This window comes from Nicotiana attenuata, chromosome 5 (assembly GCF_001879085.1).
Source record: "Nicotiana attenuata strain UT chromosome 5, NIATTr2, whole genome shotgun sequence".
In the NCBI taxonomy this organism is placed as follows: Eukaryota; Viridiplantae; Streptophyta; class Magnoliopsida; order Solanales; family Solanaceae; genus Nicotiana; species Nicotiana attenuata.
The window spans coordinates 10,628,497-10,650,496 of record NC_031993.1 but is presented as its reverse complement, the minus strand read 5'-3'; the positions used below and the strand labels follow the sequence as shown (position 1 = coordinate 10,650,496).

Sequence of the window (22,000 nt, the reverse complement as noted above, 5' to 3'; positions counted from 1 at the left end):
CGCGTATCATACTCCCCCTGATGAAAACATCACTTTACTTTCCGAAAATGATGCATTCCAATCCCTTTTACCAGCTTCTCGAATGCTGGGGTTGGTAATGATTCATTGAACAGATCCACCAAATTATCAATCAAATAAATTTGTTGAACGTCTATATCACCAATCCGTCGAAGATCATGTCAGAACAGAACTTTGGTGAAATGTGCTTTATTTTGTTTCCTTCAATATATCCTTCTTCCAATTGAGATAAGCAAACAACATTATCTTCAATATTATTGGAATCTTCTCTTCAAGGAAAAATCACACATCTGTTGTGTGTTGAGTCCCTTGCTTTATCAGTTGCTTATCTTGGCATGACTTGAATAAGTGTCAACAATTAACTGCCTTGTAGAATAATAATATGGCAGTACCCTCACATGCAAATAGATTGTTTGAGAACGAACTTCAGGAAAATGCCTGCATTTGCATAACCAACAAAATCTTGACAGTATTTGTTAGATTAAACAAATTTATCAATGATTCTCTTCTAATATATTACTGATTGCATTCCGGTGTCTCCATATCAAATTAAAGTTAAATCTTACTAGTATAACATTATACTCAGGGTTCTAGCAAGAAATGTAAGTGCACCCAGTGCACTAAGACACCTAGTGCACCAAGACACAAAAATAAATCATATATGTCATACATGGAATGCTGAAGCAAAATTTTCGGGAACCTATATATGATTCAGAACAGTTTAAATCCTTCAAGGATTTTCATTATATGCATATCAAATGTATTGTCATGAATTGCCAAATTAAAATCTGAAAAGGATTTCATCCACCATAGGAGAACATATCTCTATGTAACTAATGCCGGAATATTTACAAGTCGTCTTTATGTCTATCGACTTGATTTTTTATTTCACTTTCAGATGTTGGGACTATCCGTCCAACTTCATATTTTTCAGGCGAAGTCAATTGCATTGCGTATTTTTTATTTGGCCAATCATTTATCTGTCCAAATTCCACGACAGATTTGAGCTCAAAATTCTCGTCAATATTAATAATATTGAGCGCTACATTATATCAACAATATCGTTGACGATCATTTTATATCGGTTCCATCGTTACCCAATAAAGACATAACTTATTGAGATCTCTTTATCTCATTATTTTCAGGTACTTGAGTCTCTCCCATAAAGTCTTATAAAGTGTTATGTCGTGGTGCTCTTATAGAGCACTTGCCTCCTTAGTATGACCACCTCTATCATTTGCTCATGTCCTTCTTCAAGGAGTTTTATCTTTGGAACCGATTAGTCTATTACATTTCATGCGTTCCATAGACTATGTCCATCATGGAGTTTATTCTATTTGGAGTATTAGCAGCTGAAATATAACATTTAACTTTGGGTCAGAAAATGCGCCTAGCAATATTTTACAAATGACTTATCACTTGAACTTCAACTTCACATTTTCTTGTACGAGGATGTAGATGTACTCATAATAATTCATTCCACGTATCACTTTTTCAGCTACCCATTTTCTCCCCCTAATGTTGGGATCATCAACACATATCCCAACCTTCTTTGAGCACTCATCTTTGTGCATTGTGGTGGGATAATTAAATTTCTAGATAAAACTTATTTGGTTCCTGACTCTAAACCAATTGTGATAAGAAGAATTTATCATAACTTGGCTAGATGCGTACAAGTGCTGCTGTATGTTAAATAATACATCTTATAATCAGTGGTTTAGCTATAATTAGAGGCATACAATTTCTGCTAAACCAACTTGTATTTAAACCGGCATTATCAAGATAAATTATCATAATTTTTATTCTAGAACTGTGCTCTAATATTTTGAGCAATCAACCTTGCAAAATCCATATTGCAAGTTAACAACAAACGCACATGTGATCATACAATAGATGTACCTTTTAAAATCATATAATAGTAAACAGTCCACATGGAAGGTGACTGGGCCTATATATATATATATATATATATATATATATATCACCTTTTATTCGTTCTAGATTTTAAGGGATTCAATCCCAACCTTAACTGGTATATCAAGAGAATAAGCAACATCAGAGGATTCTTGAAGAATCTACTATTTCTTCAATATATGCAAATGTAAATTCTCAATTAATTTTCGCATCATAATTGAACTGGGATGGCCAACCGGTCATGCCAACTAATAATTGTTTAAGTAAACCTAGTTTACTTGTGGCATGTGATTTCATCATCATGATTATATTTGTGTAGTACAAATAGAAGAAAAGTCGGGTAACCTTTCATATTTACCCGGTATGATTATAGTAATATAAAGATATCCAATCTTCCTTTCATTTATAGTCTCAATATGCCAACCACTTTGGCTAATACATTTGAAACCCAAAAAGTTTCTTTTGAGACTTACTATAATATCAATGTCATGGATAATTTTATTCATCTGGGTAGTAACAAATTAATTCTTCCGAAGCTCTTAATTGATTTTGTACTACAAGATCTTTTGGCACACTATTCATATGGTAAATGTCTCCTTCGCGGAGAAAATCATATCATAATAAATTGTTATGGTCAAAGTCATCATAAGAAAAATCTTTTCTTGCTTTAATTTTGCCTTTTATAACTTTTTATAAGGCATGTCAAAATATTTTTGGCGTACCACATGTACGCGACCAATGACATATTCATGTAATCACGCAGTAACATTCATTATCTTTCTTTCTCTCAAACCTCCCTTAGAGGTGAGTTGTGGTGTGTATTCAATCATGCATTGCACGTCTTTATTCATTACTTTTATCACATATTGTTACATTCTCCTTCAGTAATGAATCTGCATTCTCAATGCTTATCACAAGTCACATTTTCTTCAAAGAATAGAGTATAATTACCGCGACGTGCTTTATAAATTTTCCATACCAATTTGATGGTAAATATGTCCTTCACCTTTTGAAGGATTACTTCGAGAACCCTTATTGTTCTCCTTTTATAGTTACCATAATGATGACAATTATTATCTCGTCGCTTGTCATGCCCTCGTACATTCATACAATCATGAAAAATTATTTTCATTAGTCATCATTAGATCATCAATATGCTGCATTGGGACTCAAACCCGATGCCTTACCTATATAAAGGCATGTTAGACCATAATACATTGAGACTTGGACCCAACGTCTTATTATCATGGTGCACTAGGACTTAAACCTAGTGTCTTACCCTCAAGGTGCGATGGGACTTGAACCCACCGTCTTACCCGCAACCAATAGCATAATAGGCCAAAGTGCAACTGAGATTCACCTTTGAGCCTTTAAAAATTTATCACTTTACAAAATACATGGATAAATTGTAAGTCTATAACATTGCAGTCTTCTAAATTTGCACTTAATATGTTAGCTGAAAGCACAAGAATAATTTAAAAACCATATGCTGATAGTATGAAGGAAAACCTATGTATACTACACAAGTATCAAAGGAAAAGAAAACTCCGAATAAGTAGTAGCACCAAAATTACTAAACATAAACTTATAGCTTCTAAGATTTTCACTAAAACTTTTATTTTGGTTTAGGAGACAATTGTGTTCGTTACTGATAGACAGGAGTACAATTTTACCCATAAAAACTTCATATGAGGTCTAATTTATTAGGATTAAAAAACAAAAACTAGATATTTTTTGCACTAGTATTAATGTATAAACTCTTACCATTAAGATCATGAATAAGTTACCTGCACGCCAAAATGGTATGACCAGAGTCGAAGTTAAAGAGCACCTACCACAACATCTTGACGTAGAAGATCATGAAATGAGCAATTCGTGCTGATAACGTGTTAAGAAACATAGCTCAAAGTAATATATGAAACAAACAAATAGACAAGAATGTAGAGAGAAAGAGAGGAGAGATTCTTATTTATTCAATGTAATCAAGTGTGTTACAAGATGACTTCTCATCCTCTATTTATAATACTACATAGAGGTATACCAAAAGAATTCCATAAATATGCCATTAAGCAATTGAGATCATGCGGAGGTATGAGAGTTACAACCATAACTCCATAAGTATTAGAGTAGTGGGTATTACTCTGATGGTTATGTACATCCACTACAATATATTTTATAACAAATTTAAATTTTTTTTATTATTATAATTTATAAGGGCATAATTTAGATGCATCTGGTAAATGAGTAAATGAGTATCTGGGGAGTTTAATGTTTAAAGTAAAATTAAAGAGTAAATGCCACTCAATTTTATTGGAAAATAATTTACTAAATCGTAAAAGTAAAAAAAGAAAAGCAGCGAATTTTAAGTCATTATCATACGTTAGCGTACGATAATATGTCCCAAGGGACAGCCAACAGGTATTCGGACCTAATGACGCCGCCCAGGTTGGAACGTTTCGACTAAAAAAATCATGTACGATAAACATTTCGCAAACCCTTGAGCTTTCATTCACACACAAAAACCCTTTTATACAAAAATTATCCCTAAACCCTCTTCAAACTCTTCTGGAAAAAATCTTTTTCTCCAAGCTACCTCCACCTCCATTTCCAGCTGCCTATTTTAACATCACTTGGGCCCTTCCAAAATTTCCCAATCTTACACTGAAAGGTAATTTTTCCATTACCCAAATACTCACGTCTAAATATATATATATATATATATATATATATATATATATATATATATATATATATATATATATTTGAAATCGATAGCAGTTTTTGATATATCTATTGCTTGTTCTATATATGGGATTTTGATTCCAAAGTATTTGTAGGTATGAAAACTATAGCAACCTTGATATCTCTAATTTGTTTTGCATATATTGTGTTCTTGGGGACCAAGTTAGGATTTTTGGTTTTCAAGTAGTTGTATTTACATACATGTGACTGATTTTTTCATTGGGTTTAGGGTTTTATCTTTCAAATCTAGCAAAATCTTGATACTCTATATTGTTTGTGCAATTATTGTGCTCTAACTCTGTTGGGGATATTGATTATTTGTGTATTTGTGGTGTGTAGAGGGAGAAAAAGAGAAGTGAGTGAATGGCAGGAGGTGGTTCAGCTGCTGGAAAGGGTAATGCACCCAGTGTTCGAATAGTGGTTGCTGGTGATGCCAAGACTGGAAAGTCTAGTTTGATCTTGACGGCCGCCACTGATTCTTATCCGCCCAATGTCCCTCCAGTGTTGCCTCCGACTAGGCTACCTGATGATATCTACCCTGACCGCGTACCTGTAACTATTATTGATACGTCCTCAAGGTGCTCATTGGATTCCTTCCTCTACCTCTATATTGTGGCTAGTCATTGTGCATTTGCTACTTGTTAACCTGCATATAGATTGTGTCAATACTTCTGTTACATTGATGTTTTCTTCTATCGTATTTATCCTTTAGTAAGGGAGCTGATATCTTCTACTTTTTGGTAATTTCATGAATCTTCTGGATGTCTTTGTTATTAATACAAATTGCACTTCATAAAAGAAAAAATATCCTTTCATGGGCGAGTATCTCCCTGTGTTCCAGAAATATCTGTTCGGAAAGATCAAAGATGTCTTCTTCCTTTCATACGCTTATAGAAGTTTTATGCATGGAGATGAAATCGCTTCTGTTTGCCTGAGATTATTGTGATACACAATGTCGGGTACATATTGTTATATGTCTAGGTTACTTTTGGTTCCTCTAACAGTAGCTGTGAAGTATCTTGGTTCTGTTCTGATTTTAATCTTTTTTAAACAGTCCTGAAAATAGAGGTAAACTTGTGGAAGAGCTGAAGAGAGCTGATGCAGTTGTACTGACTTACGCTTGTGATAAGCCTGCGACTCTTGATCGTCTGAGTACTTTCTGGCTTCCTGAACTCCGCAGATTGGAGGTTTGTGCCGAGACAATGTGTCTCTTGAGTAAATTTGTCTTGTAAATTTTCAAGAGAGTTGCAAAGCGTATTCTTGGGAGTGATAGTGGGGAGAAAAAAATGAATTGCGCTAGAACTGTTTTTATCTGTGACGAATTTATTACTAATGTGTCGTGGACCACAACTTTGAGCAGGTTCGGGTTCCTGTCATTGTCGTGGGTTGCATGCTTGATAAAAGGGACGAACAGATTCCAGTCAGTTTGGAGCAGGTGATGTCACCAATTATGCAACAATTTCGGGAAATTGAAACGTGTATTGAATGTTCAGCATACAGGCATATCCAGGTGAGTCATATTACCTTTTATCTTTGCACCATAACTTTATAGTTGACCCTGTCAAGCTAGGATGACTACAAAAACTTTTCTAATCATTTCTCTTGTTTGCTCATTAATGCTATGCTTGCAGATTCCCGAGGTTTTCTACTATGCCCAAAAAGCTGTGCTTCATCCAACAGCTCCACTGTTTGATCAGGAGGCCCAAACTTTAAAGCCACGATGCGTTAGGGCTTTGAAGCGGATATTTATTCTTTGTGATCTTGATAGAGATGGTGCCCTAAGTGATGCAGAGTTAAATGATTTTCAGGTCATATACTTAAATCTAGCCTAACTTTTTCTAGCAAGTCTATTTAAACATTGACTAGTATTGGTAAAGATGAAACTACTTTATGGAGGACTAATTATTAATTATGCTTGTTCCTTTTGGTGGTCTGTGTTTCTGAGATGATTCAATGATGGTGTAGGTCAAATGCTTCAATGCTCCATTGCAGCCTTCTGAGATAGTCGGTGTTAAGAGAGTTGTGCAAGATAAATTACCTGATGGTGTCAATGAACGGGGTCTTACATTGACAGGTTTCTTGTTTCTTCATGCACTGTTTATTGAAAAAGGGCGTCTGGAGACAACATGGACTGTCCTGCGGAAATTTGGCTACAACAACGAGATCAGGCTTAGTGAGGATCAGCTTCCTACTCCCATCAAGAGACAACCTGACCAGGCAAGTTTATCACCTGACTGGACCTGAAGTTGGAATTTCCTGTGTTTTTCTTTTTTGAGAAGGATCTAATTCTTTTTCTCCATTTTTTATTTCTCTTCTTACCAAGCAAGGGATGTCAAACACTATCCTTCCAATAGGTTTAGTTATCGCTTCCGTTTAGATCTTGACCTATACTTGCTTTCTGTAGATGTGCACTGTCAGATTATGCCTTGACCTTTTTCTTGTTTTGTTCATTTGTAAATTTTTTCAGGGGTAACCAAGTAATTTTAGTTTCTGTTTCTATTCGGTGTTCAAGCTTGTTATGCAAATTATTCAAGTATTGCATCTACTACTTCAAGTATTTGGTAGCATACAGTGCGCTTTAAGAAAAGTATGCATGAAGAGCAGAATAAGCTTTAAGAAAAGTATGCATGAAGAGCAGAGTAATTCAACAACTATGACATGCATGTTTCTCCCATTTAGTATCTAATTCTCCCATGAAGAGATTTTTAACTCCATTCTCTGGGAAACATATCATACTAAATTTGCAAGATTCTTTTTATATTCTGTGCCCACTTTTCATCCTTCCTCTTCTCTTTTATATATTGTACTAGCTGTTGATCTGTTGTTCCCCTTGCTCCTAATTTCTGTGATGTTCCTCAGCTTCAAATTTCAAAGATTTATTTTTCTACTTATTAACTGCTAGTCTTCACTTTTCCTTCTTATAGAGTGTTGAGCTGACCAATGAAGCATTGGACTTCCTCAGAAGAATCTTCCATACGTTCGACATTGATAGTGTATGCACATTCTCTCTCTCTAAGATTCTTCAAGTTATGATGCACAAGTTCATTTCAGAGACTGTTGGCACTACTCGTCCTATATAGATTCAAAGTTTCTTTTCTCATAGGGTGTTTGGTGTGGTATACAATGTTTTCTGTGGAAAATATTGGAAACTAATTTCACAATTAACCCTGGCTGGTTGGACATGAATTATGTAACTGAAATAATAAAAGTTGGGCAATGGGTCGTGGGAGTTTTTAATGATTATTTTGAGTGTTAAAAGGTTAACAGTATTTACATGGTGGCTATAGCAAATGATGTAGGTCAAGAGTTGAGATAGTAGTCAAGGAAAGTTACTTTTGTTTCTTGAGCAGCATATTGATATTAAGCAACCAAACATTTCAGCAAGAAAACGTTCTTTTAATTGTACATCATACCTGATACACTGTTATTGTGGGATGGGGAGTGAGGTTTGGTTGCTTGAATTGGGGGAGATGGGTTTGATAGAAGGTACTACAGTTAATGGTCATTACATGTTCTATTGTTTCCTTCATAAGCTCTTATAGGTTGCCCCTGCCAATGTTCCTTTGGACTGTCTTGCCATATGGGAACTTTTTCGCTTGGGCTGCAACGTCAAGACGTAGACTCTTATTGTGAAGTAGGACGTATAAGATCTTGCAATTATTTGTTAATAGTTTATTTGATTTCAATAGTTTTGCTTTTAATTTATGGAAATGATTTTAGGTACTTGGTCAGCTATTTGTTCAGTTATTTATTTATTTATTTTGGTTATTCTCTTTGTTGATTCTGGTTGTTTAGAGCGTCAATTTGGTTTTATTAAATTTCCCACTGATGATGTATGATGTCATCTCACAACTTTAACAACTTTGTTTTTGATCTTAATCAGGATGAGGCACTTCGATCGAATGAGCTAGATGACTTGTTTTCCACTGCACCTGAGAAGTAATATTGCTTTCCTAATATCATATACTTTGTTATATTCTCTTAAATTATGTTACTGTTAGATGAGGATTAATGATTTGATTTCAAGATAGGTGATGTATATGTGGCGTCTGTTTAAAGAGAGAAAAAGTGCCTGTTAAGACCCGCCAAAAATATGAGTTGAGCAACATTTGAGCTGTTATGAAGTTATAGTCAATAACCTTATTTAAAAAGAAGTTTAGTGAAGGAAATAAATGCTTAATAGCCTATGAGCATGTTTCACCAATCAGGAAAAACAATTGTATTCACGGCATTCTCTTGGTTGTACACTCTTATAAATGCATGGTTAGGAGTAAAAAGGTGATAAGCTGGTTTTGAATCCATTTATGTTTATATCATACTGACTCTTGGTTGTGATTTCATGGACTTTGTAATTCAGCCCCTGGTCTGAAGCTCCATACAAGGATGCTGCAGAGAAGGATGCCTTGGGAGGACTCTCTCTTGATGGTTTTCTTTCAGAGGTGCATATTACTGGAGTATTTTTGTCAGCTTGCATATTATCATATTCTATCTATGTCAAAAGATGACAATATGGCATACTAAATGTTAATTCTTGTGGCTTGTGGGGAGTTGAAACATGGTTACGGGTGTCATTTCTATGGATCTACATGCTGCTCATTGTTTGATCATTTGCGCGTCTAAGTTGCAACATGCAGTGCTTCCTTAGAGGCCGATTTAAGTTGGTTTAATGTTTACCTACATTACAAATGTGAGCTATGCATAATCGGTCACAAGTCTGTAAAAAAGAGTGGGTCGCGGTTGGTTAATGATGAGTATAAAAATAATTGTGATGGAACTCTGAATACTGAACTCAAATAAAGCTGAACGTATAGTGAATTTATATAGCCAACCCTAAGTACTTTGGGATGGGGATGTAGTTGGAGTGATTGATTTATCTGCATAATGGTGTAACATTCATAATGCCAATATAGGAGCCTGTAAAAATTGTTGAGCATGCCAGTTCCTAAACCTTTAATGTTACTACGTCTTTATTGTTATGCTAGGCATCAGAATTTTTATTTTTAAGCCGCCCTTATGTGATTTCAACTCTTTAGAGTGTCGTCTATAATTATATATATATATATTTTTTCGAATGCTATTGTTCTGATGATTCTTTCTATCCTGTGGTTGCAGTGGGCACTGATGACACTTCTTGATCCCATTTATAGTGTGGAGAATCTTATATACATTGGATATGCTGGTGAGCCTTCGTCTGCTATTCGTGTAACTCGAAGAAGACGGTTAGATCGCAAGAAGCAGCAATCAGATAGAAATGTCTATCAGTGTTTTGTTTTTGGGCCAAAAGAGGCTGGAAAATCAGCCATTCTTAGTTCGTTTATTGGAAGGTTTCTCTTCTGAAGCTCTTGCTCATCAAGTTGTTTTCCTGAAATTTCAATGAGAAAGATTTTGACTTGATGGCCCATTTTCTGAGTGCTTATCTTATTTTATCCTTGTTATTTCTGTAATCTGTAATGCAGGCCATTCCCAGAAGAGTACGAATCAACTACTGCTGATCAATATGGAGTAAATACTGTTGATCTCGGGGTAAGAGATCTTATCATTTTGGTTTCTTGAAAGATGAAGTTACTGATATGTATCATTTACTCATTAAAACAAGTGGAAAAAGACTGAATTACAGTGTAATCCCACAAGTGGGGTCTGGGGAGGGTAGTGTGTACGCAGACCTTATCCCCCACCTTGTGAAGGTAGAGAGTTTGTTTCCAATAGACCCTCGGCTTAAGAAACGCTAAACAGGAAGCAACCAACAATAACAACCACAAGAAAAAACAAAGACACTACGTGTAATAACAAAGATCTAAAAATAAGAAATACAAGAATACTACTAGCATCAAAAAAAGAAAAGAAAAGAAAAGACTGAATTACAGGTAAAAAGGTTAGGAGTGAAGAACTTTGATTTTACGTTTATCTATATTCAAGACATCTGGTGCATACTGTCGTGGTACTTTTCTTGGATAATGTTCTTTATGCTTAATCCGATGAAAGGAACACGGTTGTACAACATAATGTTGCATCTCGTGATTATGGTTCTATTGGTTCTAATTATGTGCATGGGTAAGTATGGAAAACTAAAAGAATGAGAAGTCTAATGACGCATGGTGAGAAGTTAAGTTTTTCCATCTGTTAATGATGAGTTGCCTATAAGTAATGAAGTGTCTAAGAGATGGTCATTCATATATATTTGACGTAAGAAATTCTTAGCTTTAGTGCTTTACTGATTCTCGGAGCATGAAGTTTTTAGAACTATGAGAGTCATACCTCGTGTAAATCTATAAGGCTCTTGCATTTGCAGGGCAATTTGCTAAAGGCTATTGCAAGGGCGAGAGGCATCAAAATGATTTGATCTAAGATGTTACCAATTTTTATTTACTTATTTATGGTCGGATAGCAAGTGTTATATATTAATAGAAAAGGTACCAAGAAAGTAGCAGAAATATTCACCATGATTCAGGATGTGCAACACCTTTCTCTGTGATGCAATCCACTTTGCTGTCCGTGAGAAGCCAAAAGTAAGTTATAATTGTTGCAAGAATATGCGTTCTTATGATTGAGATAACACACAGGTAAACAGACACAAACTGGTTGTAGAGGAAAAGGACAATGAAGTCACAAAGTAAATTTGTATAAGGCCAAATATTATTGAGTTGGAGGCTCTCTGGGAGATGCGGGGAGGCACAGATTCACTTCCGTTTTAATTGAAGGAGCTAACTAGGAGTTTGACCTATCCTTTCTTTTAATGCTGTCATGAGTGCTGAAACTGATCTCGGTAGAGTGATACGGCTCCTGTGGGCATGTCAAGTTCTGGATCCAAAGTGGACGAAAGCCTACTCATTCCGAGGAATAAAAGGGTGGCTTGATCATAATTTCCCTAATAAAAGAAGAATTTCACTAATTGGGAGGAGTTAATCAAATGGTATGATAATGAAACAAGAACTCAATCTTACTATCTTACAAGTTACATTGACCTTCCCTACAATTTGGCGTAATTTTAGAATCCTCCCCTTTTATACACGATTACAACAATCTTTCCCCTTGTAAGAAAGAAACTTTGAATAAAATTAAGATAATGGTTGTAACTATAGATGAATATCTCCATTTGTTATAGTTTTTATACTTTCCAAACAAGTTTCTTTAGCGTGTTTGGTTGTATGTTGGATTTCCTCTTCTCTTTTGCATCTAATCTTTTGCCTAAATCTGTAATTAGCATAAGAACATTTGTTCTGTACATTGGCAGGGGACTAAAAAGATTCTTGTGCTAAGGGAGATACCAGAAGATGGAGTGAAAAAGCTTTTATCTAGCAAGGATGCTTTAGCAGATTGTGATATAGCATTATTTGTCCATGATAGGTGATGTTAAAACATCTTTGCTGAAGCGAATCAAGTGGTTTAAGTTTGTGCTTCTGAAATTTCTCCCTTCCTCCCTAGTCATCTGAACACAAATCATCCTGTTTATTTTGTTCTTAACTTTGACACTTTTATGCATGACCGGTTATTCTATTGATTTCTGTTTGGCACCTTCAGTTGTGTTAGAACTCAATAGGTTGAATTTTTTAGTAGTAAGGTAATATTTTTTAACTGTAGCACGAAGATTATGCAAGCTGTACAAGATTGACTTCTATAGATTGAAATTGGATTCAGGAGTAGTTCTGCCCCACAAAACAAAAAGGGAAGCGACAACCCTCCCCCCCTACCCCCCCCCCCCCCCAACCAACAACAACAACAACAAAAAAAAGAAAAATTCAAAAAAGGGAAGGAGAGCAGAATAATACAAAGATATGCAAATTAAACTTTTGCAGTTTTGGATATGGATTCACGAGCTACTTTTGTCCAGAAGATTGGTGATAGTGGTATATTTAATTGGCGGTAGACCGAGTTATTACTACCTTTCCAAGGACATCTAAGCAATCTGTTAAGTGGTATGAGACCGTCTAAATGTTTAGTAATGGACATGTCAGAAGGCAAAAAGGGAAAGAGGTCAGGCATAGCTGAAATATTAATGATAGCTCATGCCTGAGGTGTTTATGAAGTTCTCTTTGATTCTTCCTCCTTTTCATCTTTCTTTATTCTTTTATTCTTGTTCTACTTTTTCTAGTTCGTCTTCTTCATAGTTAAGTGTTTAAACTATACATGAAGCCTATGTTGCTGAAGTATGAATGAGAGGGAAGAGTAGCTCTTCCCTTTGTTCCATTATTATTCTGCCACAAATTCTGTTTTTCATACCTCCTGGTTTTCACTTTTACATTTGCTAAATAGCTCATTGTAGTACCTTTTGTGTTCAGTTCAAGCGAAGCTTCCTGGAAGAGAGCAGCAGATTTACTGGTGGATGTTGCTAGCCATGGAGAGGCCACTGGGCATGAGGTGCCCTGTCTCATTGTAGCTGCTAAGGATGATCTGGATCCTTATTTGACCGAAATTCAAGATTCAACAAGGGTACCTATCCTATATACCATCTATATATATATATATTGGTCAATTAGTAATTCACATTCAGATTCAAATTATTGCTGTACTGGAGCTTGTATGAGCTTAATTTGTCCAGCAATTTTAGTGAAATGCCTTACACCTGCACCAAGTTAACTTGCTAAATTGCTGCACCTCATCATAACAATTGTCTTGAGGAGTGATGCTCAGCTAGTACTGGTGCATGTGATTGAGTATATCCATTGTTTAACAGGTTAGCCAGGATTTAGGGATTGAAGCTCCCATACCAATCAGCACGAAGCTTGGAGACTTCAGTAATTTGTTCCGAAGGATTGTTAATGCAGCGGAGCATCCACATTTGAGCATTCCTGAAACTGAAGCAGGAAGAAGCCGTAAGCAATATCATCGGCTCATCAATCGATCTCTCATGTTTGTATCAGGTATAATATGAATTCTTTTGGAGCTTAAATTAAAGCAATTTTTGCTGCAATCATGTTGGGAAAACAAACAGGTAGTAACATTATTGTGGGTTTCACATGTATATTTTCTTATCCTTGAAAGTTGAGGGTTAATGACAAAGTGGTTTCTTTTAGCTTTAATGAGCTGAAATTAAAGCTAGAGATGGTTTAGAGCCCGTTTGGATTGGCTTATTTTAAGTGCTTCTAAGCCAAGATAGCTTTTAAGCCATTTTGTAGTGTTTGGATAAAGTAAAAAAGTGCTTTTAAGCACTTGTTTTTAAGCTAAAATACAAATATAAGCCAAAAGCCAAAAGCTAGAATTCCTAACTTATGGCTTTTGGCTTAAAAGTCACTTACAACAAGCCCATCCAAATGGGCTCCAAGTATCTTGCACATTTCCACTGAACTTTAGGAGCTAACTAAGGACTGACATAGGTCTAACCTAAATCAGCACTTAGGTTCTCCAAGATTAAACAATTTTTTTTGGAATATTTGGCAAAAAAGAACCAACTGTAGGTGTTTGTTTCCGCTTTCATGTATCCTTACATGAGTTTAGAGGCCAGCAAGCTTACAGTTTGAACTTCTCTCCGCATTTTTAACTTCGTAGTGTCAGCTATGATATTATCCTCTGGCCAACTGGAGAAAAGTACCAGAAGGGCGGTGCTCAAAGTGTGAGGGGGATTCCGATTTAGTTGGCGTTTAATTGGCTGCACTGTAGGTTGTACCTAAGATCCTTAGTCATATAAGGCTGTCAAGCACATTGAAATGGACAGACACCCTTGTGCAAGTAGAATAAATATCATTTCTTAATTTTCACCCATCTAGGATGATTTGCTCAATATGTCGTTTATACAAGACAGGATGGTTCATGTGGAGGGTACGAATTCTCTTAATTATATCATATGTCTAGATGCTTTGTTGTCCTTCAAAGTTCAACATGCAATTCTGACTCTGTTGCTGTCACAGTTGGAGCTGCTGTAGCTGTCGTAGGACTGGCAGCTTACCGTGTTTATGCTGCACGGAAGAATGCATCGAGCTGAAATGGTGAAGCAAAAATATGCCAGTCATGATGTCTAATATCAAGTTTCTCTTTGCCAGTTACTTTGTGTGGAATGCTTTATTGTTTAGCTTTCTGGTAATCTGCCTCTCCGAATTCCAACTTGGAGGAAAATGCAGGAATTTTTGTGATCTCAGCTTTAGATCTGTTACATAGTTAGCCGCTTTTCTTTGTAGCATTTCAGTTAGAAATCAATGGATATGCCTTTTCGAAATGGAGCAGCGCCATTGCTGTCCTGAATACTGGCGGGGTCAATTTGCTGCGAATAAATTTAAAAAAAAGAAATAGAAGTGAACTTGAAGCAACCTTTTTATTTATGTCATAATATTAAAACAAGTTCAATTGCAAAGCTATAGGATTTTTATATTTTTGCTAAGTTGTGAGGTCTCCCATATGTATTCTTGAAAAAAAAAAAAATCTCTCAGTCTTAAAGAACTAACTGATATTATTTAATTTCCTGGTTTGCATTATTCCCTCATGTAGAGTTTTTATGGCAATGTGCTTATAATTCGTATTTTAGCTGTTAAGTTCCTTCTATCCACTCTTCTCAGTCACAAACCTACAACATTTTCAGTTAAAAAAAACACAAAAATGGAATTGCAGAAACATTAGATTTGATCGTCCAAGGTTTCTTTCACTCGTTTTTATTTTGGGTCTGTTGTCTCAAAAACACAAAAATGGATCTTATATTTCAAATCTTCACCCTGAAGGAGAGCAAATTTTGATTTTGCTAGGATAATACATCTGTTAGATTTGAAAAACAGAGCATCATGTATACGTCATCTTTTCACAACGTAATATTTAAAGCCTATAATAATGTAATCAAATCTCCACTTGTCTCAGGCATTATAAGCTTGAAAATCACAAATATAAAAGGAAAGAGGAAAAGAAAAGAAAGAAACTAAAATATTAGGAGATATAACACCAAACCAAAAATTAAATGCATTCACGCAAAACCTAAAATGTGTTATTTTATTAGGATCTTTACTATTGTTTTATAGCCCGTTTGGTCAAGCTGCAAAAATCAGCTTATTTTGAGAAGTGCTTTTTTTTCAGAAGTGCTTTTCTCAAAAGTACTTTTGGTGAGAAGCAGTTTGTGTTTGGCTAATTAGTTTGAAAAGCACTTCTGAGCAGCAATTAGTGTTTGGCCAAGCTTTAAAAAACTGTTTCTAAGTGTATTTTTCTCAAAAGTGCTTCTTAAAAAAGTGCTTTTGGAGAGAAGCTACTTTTTTCTGCTTCTCCAAAACTGCTTCTGCTTCTCCTCAAAAGCACTTTTTTTCCTTCCAAAAGCTTGGCCAAACACCTCAATTTTTTGAAAAAAAAAAGCTCTTTTGGCCAAAAAGAAGCTTGGCCAAACAGGCTATTAGACTTATTACGTTCGTTTGTTCGGACTTCTATTTTCGTTAAAATATCATGGTATAGCAAGTTTTCACACTGGTCAATGAAAAATAGCCAGCGTTTATCAAGTCAATGAAAAATAGCCACTATTTTGCTGCAACAGGGACCGGTCCAGTATAATATACGGGAGTTCTGGTGCATTTGTGTACGAACTCCAGCATATTATGCTGGACCGGTATACTTTGCTAACTCCTGTAAAATTTGCGGGAGACTGGAGCACCAGTGCTCCAAACTCCAGTATATTATACTGGACAATTATACTTGCTGGAACTCCCGTAAAATTTGCGGGAGTTCCAGCATAATTATGCTTGAACTCCCGTAAAATTTGCGGGAGTTCCAGCATAGTTATCCTGGAACTCCCGTAAAATTTACGGGAGTTCAAGCATACTTATGCTGGAACTCCCGTAAAATTTGCGGGCGTATTTTTCCGGATTTTGAACAGTGTTTTCGCTCAGATTTAAAGTGGCTAAATTTCGATGACTTTTGAAACTTGGCTATTTTTCAACGACCAGTGGTAAATCTGGCTATTTTTGAATTTCTCCCTCTATTTTCTGGTCTAAGGGCCCATTTGGCGATAAAAAAAGACTCTTTTTTTTTTTTAAAAAAAAAATTCATTTTTTTTTTTAAAAAAAAAATTCATTTTTTTTTTTCCAAAATTAGTGTTTGACCGAAACTTTGCATTTTCACTTTAAGATAAATTTCGAAATTTTTTGAAAAGTTGAAAAATTTCAAAAAGTTATTTTACAAAATTCACTTCAGATCACTCACAAAAATTCAAAAATAGCCAAATTTATATTCATGTCCAAACACAACTCTAATTTTTTTTTTAAACACCATTTTCACTTAGAAATTTTTCCGCACTTTTTTCCGAAAATTTTATAATTCTTATGTCCAACTGCCCACCAAGTCTTTTCTTGCTTTCCAAGTTATTTTCCTTACTAATTTCGGCTACTCCGACACTATAAATAGGTAATCATTTCTTTTTAATATTAACTGTACTAATATAAGATGGCCATCGGTGTTAAAGATGATGATGGTTACATTTCCAATGAAGATTTAGCAAGGGAGATTTTAGTGAGATTGCCGGTGAAGTCGTTGTTGCGAGTTAAGTGCGTGTGCAAGAGCTGGTATACTCTAATCAACAGCTCTAACTTTACAACAGAAGCCGTCCCCAACTCCTTATTTATGACCGCCGTGCAGACCTAGATTCAGTTGCCATCACCATTATTTCAGAGGATAAAATAGGAGAAACCCCTTTAATTGCAAAATTTGATTTATCGAAGCTGATAGGTTCTGTGGAGCTTGTTTTTGTTGCAAAAAGAATATTATGTCGACATTTGTGGAATCCTGCTAACAGGGAGGTGAGGCCGCTCCCTGCAGTCCAGTCGTGCTACCTTAGAGATCACATTCACTTCGAGTTTAGTGGTATTTTTGGGTTAGGGTTAAACAACCCTATATGGGTACTGATTCAACCAGGCGCTGCAGGGGTTTGGAACAAACTTCTAACCTTTAAATGCCCTTGTCATATTATAAAGTCTTGTTATTATGGCTTCTGGGATTCTAGCACTGTCGGTTTCCCTAACTAAATGTTCTCGGCTGGTAGCCTATGATGTTAAGACATCTTGGATTTCGATCACAGGGCCAGAGGCATATGTGTTCAGTTTATTATTATAATGAGAGGTTAGTAACAATTAAACGAGGAAAGGAGCTGGATCAACATATTTGACTCCTTTGTAAGCAGCTGAAATAATCCCTTTAATGTTTGCAGCCAAGATATGGCTTATACAATGTCAAATTCCTTAGACACTTACAATAGATGTTGTTTGAGTGTTGCAAATTTGGCGACATGTATAGAAGATGATCATTAATTTTTCATGGCTTCAGTTTTTGTTAATATTGGATTGGCTAGTTTAAATATAGCATGAAACATAGAGAAAGGTTACAGTTTAGGCATAAACCAGCAGTTAATATTCAAATCCCTTATCAGTTCTGCAAAGACAGCTACACAATTCAGAAGATTTTTCTCTGCCTCTTCAGGCCTGTCCATTGGATCCCTACACTTAGAAAGCTCTACAAGTGTATCCTCCAACCGTAGGTGAACAATTTGATACTATGTCTTTATTTATCATACCTTTTCCCCATGCAAATATTCGGATAGGTCGATCAATCTGTAATTTCGAATTGGATTCTTTCTCTAGCTTCAAGCAGTACTTATCAAAGCTCTCAACACTTACGTGCAGTCGGAAATCAAGGGCTTTCAAGAATTTCATCTCCAGCTTGTTCAATTCTGCTGTGGTTATCCCTCCTACTTTTGCATAATAAGCATTGTTGTAGCAGCTGAAAAAAGAGTGAAAATCTCATAAGAAATCCAACAGTTTTAACCACGTTAAAGTTTTTGTTACATTCTATCAAGCAGATTCTGTCATGGTGGGATGTCTGATACATTACATTAAGGACTACCTACAGTTCCAACTTAAGTCAAGCCTCTTTCCTTTGCTTTGATCAAGACTTCAGTATATTTATGTTTCACTAATTGATTCAGGAGAAAGTATAACATTATGCCATAACAGTAGGCAGAAGCTGCAGCATTATCTTTCCAGAATTTCAGAGTTTCCAAGTTAAGTAGCGCTGTGGCGATAGAGGCTTGAGTTTGGCATCCGAACCTGATTGTTGGACACAAGCAGCCACTCTATAGTCAATATCCTATGGCACTTGAAACTACGACATTTTAAGGCAAGTGGATATTGGCAAAGTTTCTATCAAACACTCATCATCTGAAATTCTATTGAAAAAGCACAAAAACTTATAAACATAGAAATGAACTTTGTGACTATTTGCAGCAGTATGGCAAGAGTACTTACTCATCATCAACAAACTTGACAGCCAACACAATGCTAGTGATAAGAAGCCGGTGAACATTAAGCGACGTCAGTAAACAATCAGTCAGGTTGAGAAATTTCTCCAAGTATACATATGCAACCACGAAACACGAAGGGCTGAAATTGGAATACTTAAAAATGCGCTCAATGTACTGCCGAACTGTTAAAACAGGAGCTCTTGTGCCATGAAAGACAGTCACAACACCTCTCTCCTTCGATCCCTTCATTGCCTTCTCATTCTTTTGAACTGTTCTCTCAAGAACAGAAGCTAGAATTGATAGAATCTTGGGATTTCCTTTATCTCCTCTATCATATTGTTCCAACCCCATATTTGCATAAGTCTTAGAAATTGCAGATTTTGTACCAAAACCCTCTGCTCCCATGATCATTCTCAGGGCTAGCTGCAGCAAAATATACAATTTTTACCACAATATATATATGACTTCTTGACATTGGTGGGAATAAAGGATTGCTAACAGAATTATTTTTCCTTTTTGTTTGGTTTTCCTTTTTTTTTTTGCCACAGAATTTTGTTCCTTTTGGCATCTTGGCGTTGCTTCTACGTTGGTCAATATTTCTAGAGAATATCAACAAGGGGGGAACATGATGATGTTTATCTACAGCACAACACTATCAACATAAAGGTACTGCACTAGCTTTTCCTAATTCTTTAATCAATAAATTAGAATTCAAAGATAAAATGATGAGTCTAATTAGGTATAGTTACATTTACAAACGCTTGGGTAAAAAGACAAAGCGAATCCCCAGCAAATTCAAGATTCTATCCTTCCAAGGAAAATGACTATTCATCTCCTAACTTTCAGAAGGTGAGTTAACATAGCAATTTGGATTGCAGTATAAAGAAATATGAAAACAAGAATTTGGAATAATTTAATTGAAGAGCCCAAACATGTTTCTTGAACTAGAATTAGTTTACAAAGGGGGAATAAAAGGAAAAGAAAATCAACCCAAGATTGCCTATGAACTATAATTACTCATATCTTGGAATTCAATATTCTTGTTGTCATTTGAGTTAGTGAAAAAAATCATGAGTTGCTTTGGCATGAGAAATCAATGCAAGAAAGCAATATCATGCAATTAATTAAGAGGATAACAGTACACAAACCAAAGTGAAGTGAAAGGCGAAGAAATGATCAGATATAGGAAAGAAACAGCTAAATTGAATCTCAGTTCTTGATCAAGTAAAAGTGAAGGAAAGAGAAACCAAAAAACGAAAAGAAATGCATTAATTTTTTCTTATTTGTAGAAGATAATAAACAGAGTAAATAATAGACTTACAGTGATTCTGCTTTTTGCTGCTTCTTCTCTCAGTAAATTTATTTGACAAGGCAATCATAAATCTAGCTGTTATTAAAAGCTGGCTATTACGGATACGGTTATCATTCTTTCCTTCCCTTTTTTCTTTTTCTTCTTCCGACATAATTAATGATATAGTATAAAGTTTGAAAGTTGTATAGTAATATTTACACGTTAGGTTGAAAAGGAAATTGCAAGTAAAAGTCTATAATATGTTAAATTATACTGTAAAGATTTTCTTTACATAATGTGTTCACTTAAATCCAAAGTTCAAAGATGGTTGGATGTTCTAATATTAGCATAATATTAAGCAATATCGTCAAAGTCAAAAAGCAATTACTACACGGTCTACACCACTTTGGCATTCTTGATTAAAATATCCTTATATAGAGACGAGGGGTAAGAAAATTTCATGCATATATAACTGAATAAAAAGAAAATATCAACATATGTACTGAATAGGGCTGTTAATATGGGCGGGGCCGGGCTAGCCCAACACACGTGGGCTTTAGCAATTGACGGGCTGGGTTGGGCTAGCCCACCATTTTGATGACCTTATAATGGTCGACCCACTCCAACCCTATGTGGGCTACGGGCCGCCACGGGCCGGCACATCATTTTTAAAATATAATTTTATATATTTTTTTAAGTTCTAAACTAAAAAAAGATAAATATTTAAAAGTTAAAAAAATCTTATTGGTTCTAATATATCACAATAAAAGTAAATAAATACTTAAAGAAGATAAATATTTTTAAAATAACTTTTTATACGGTTCTAATATATCACAATAAATACTACTATAATAAAAGACAAGACTATATTTCATTCACTAAAAGTAAAAACTCAAACAAATTATTCAAGAGAACGTCCATGACACTTATGGATATCCAACACATCATCTTCATCAAACACATTTGAATCCGCTTGTCAGAAGGTTGTCTTAACATCCTCACTTTCATCTATATCTACTATTTGTATGCAATATTAATTAGTTAAATATTAAGAATAATTAACATCTACATTTGGGATACTCTTCTTGTTATTTTTTGTGTCATATGCTTTTTATATTTATATATTTTAAATACGTGTTTTTATTAGGCCCACGGGCCAGCCCAGCCCCAGCCCAGCCCCAGTCAAACTTCACGGGCCACGGGCTTACTCGGGCCGGCCTTAAAAGCCTCATTTTTAAATGGGCTCCAAAAATTCTAGCCCAGCCCTGCTAAATCACGGGCTGGATTGTGCTGGTCCAATGAGCCAAGCCCATATTGGCGGCTCTAGTACTGAACACGAATAACTTTTCAGTTACGCTAGTCTATATATATATTAAAGCAAGAAAGTTTGCATTGTGGTTAAGCCAAGTGACAAGCTACTATAAAGCCACTTGGCTATCTTAAAGAGTTTGTGGGAGATTGTCAAATAAGGAAATATCACTTAAGAACTATATATGAAATTCCATTTATTGAAATTAAGTAACGAGTAACACAGTGACAATAGACAACAACAACAACAACAACAACCCAGCGAAATCCCACTAGTGGGGTCTGGGGAGGGTAGTGTGTACGCAGACCTAACCCCTACCCCGAAGGAGTAGAGAGGCTGTTTCCGAAAGACCCTCGGCTCAAGAAGACAAAAAGACAAAAAAAGACAATATTAGTACCACCACAGAAATAATATGAAAGAATATATATATATATATAAGAACAACATGAAATCAAAAAGAATGATACAAAGCAAAAGCAAAGTATTATCCCTACCAAACTAGTCTCCCAAAGTTATGGCATAGACAGACTCAACTACC

General features: G+C 35.5%; 2 protein-coding genes across 5 annotated transcripts; one reads left to right on the top strand and one right to left on the bottom strand.

The window, feature by feature from the left end:
• On the top strand, positions 4,357 to 14,969 carry LOC109225288 (mitochondrial Rho GTPase 1). The gene is made up of 15 exons (XM_019389904.1): positions 4,357 to 4,600; positions 5,014 to 5,252; positions 5,729 to 5,861; positions 6,035 to 6,184; positions 6,306 to 6,482; positions 6,640 to 6,891; positions 7,599 to 7,667; positions 8,558 to 8,613; positions 9,032 to 9,113; positions 9,787 to 9,998; positions 10,131 to 10,197; positions 11,906 to 12,018; positions 12,951 to 13,101; positions 13,346 to 13,532; positions 14,517 to 14,969. Exons 2-15 carry the CDS (start codon positions 5,038 to 5,040, stop codon positions 14,588 to 14,590), a joined length of 1,938 nt encoding a protein of 645 aa, XP_019245449.1. The 5' UTR covers positions 4,357 to 4,600; positions 5,014 to 5,037; the 3' UTR covers positions 14,591 to 14,969.
• On the bottom strand, positions 17,870 to 20,300 carry LOC109225287 (cyclin-P3-1-like). 4 transcript variants are annotated; one of them, XM_019389900.1, is made up of 3 exons: positions 20,184 to 20,300; positions 18,867 to 19,281; positions 17,870 to 18,342 (listed from the first exon to the last, which is right to left on the bottom strand). In XM_019389900.1, the coding sequence occupies exons 1-3, from the start codon at positions 20,239 to 20,241 to the stop codon at positions 18,066 to 18,068; spliced, it is 750 nt and encodes a 249-aa protein (XP_019245445.1). In that variant the 5' UTR covers positions 20,242 to 20,300; the 3' UTR covers positions 17,870 to 18,065. The 4 variants fall into 4 exon arrangements, with proteins under 4 accessions (XP_019245445.1, XP_019245447.1, XP_019245446.1 ...); XM_019389902.1 differs by having other exon boundaries at positions 18,867 to 19,285; positions 20,184 to 20,268; XM_019389901.1 differs by lacking the exon at positions 20,184 to 20,300 and adding an exon at positions 20,011 to 20,117 and having other exon boundaries at positions 18,867 to 19,285.

Bases quoted from the DNA above. Each gene is read 5' to 3' on its own strand.
- LOC109225288 (XM_019389904.1), top strand. From the start codon at position 5,038: ATGGCAGGAGGTGGTTCAGCTGCTGGAAAGGGTAATGCACCCAGTGTT. The intron at 10,198-11,905 runs GTAAGAGATCTT...GTACATTGGCAG, and splicing joins TAAATACTGTTGATCTCGGG to GGGACTAAAAAGATTCTTGT. The intron at 13,533-14,516 runs GTATAATATGAA...TTGCTGTCACAG, and splicing joins ATCTCTCATGTTTGTATCAG to TTGGAGCTGCTGTAGCTGTC.
- LOC109225287 (XM_019389900.1), bottom strand. From the start codon at position 20,241: ATGATTGCCTTGTCAAATAAATTTACTGAGAGAAGAAGCAGCAAAAAG. The intron at 19,282-20,183 runs GTAAGTCTATTA...TGCTGCAGCTAG, and splicing joins CAGCAAAAAGCAGAATCACT to CCCTGAGAATGATCATGGGA. The intron at 18,343-18,866 runs GTAAGTACTCTT...CTCTTTTTTCAG, and splicing joins GTCAAGTTTGTTGATGATGA to CTGCTACAACAATGCTTATT.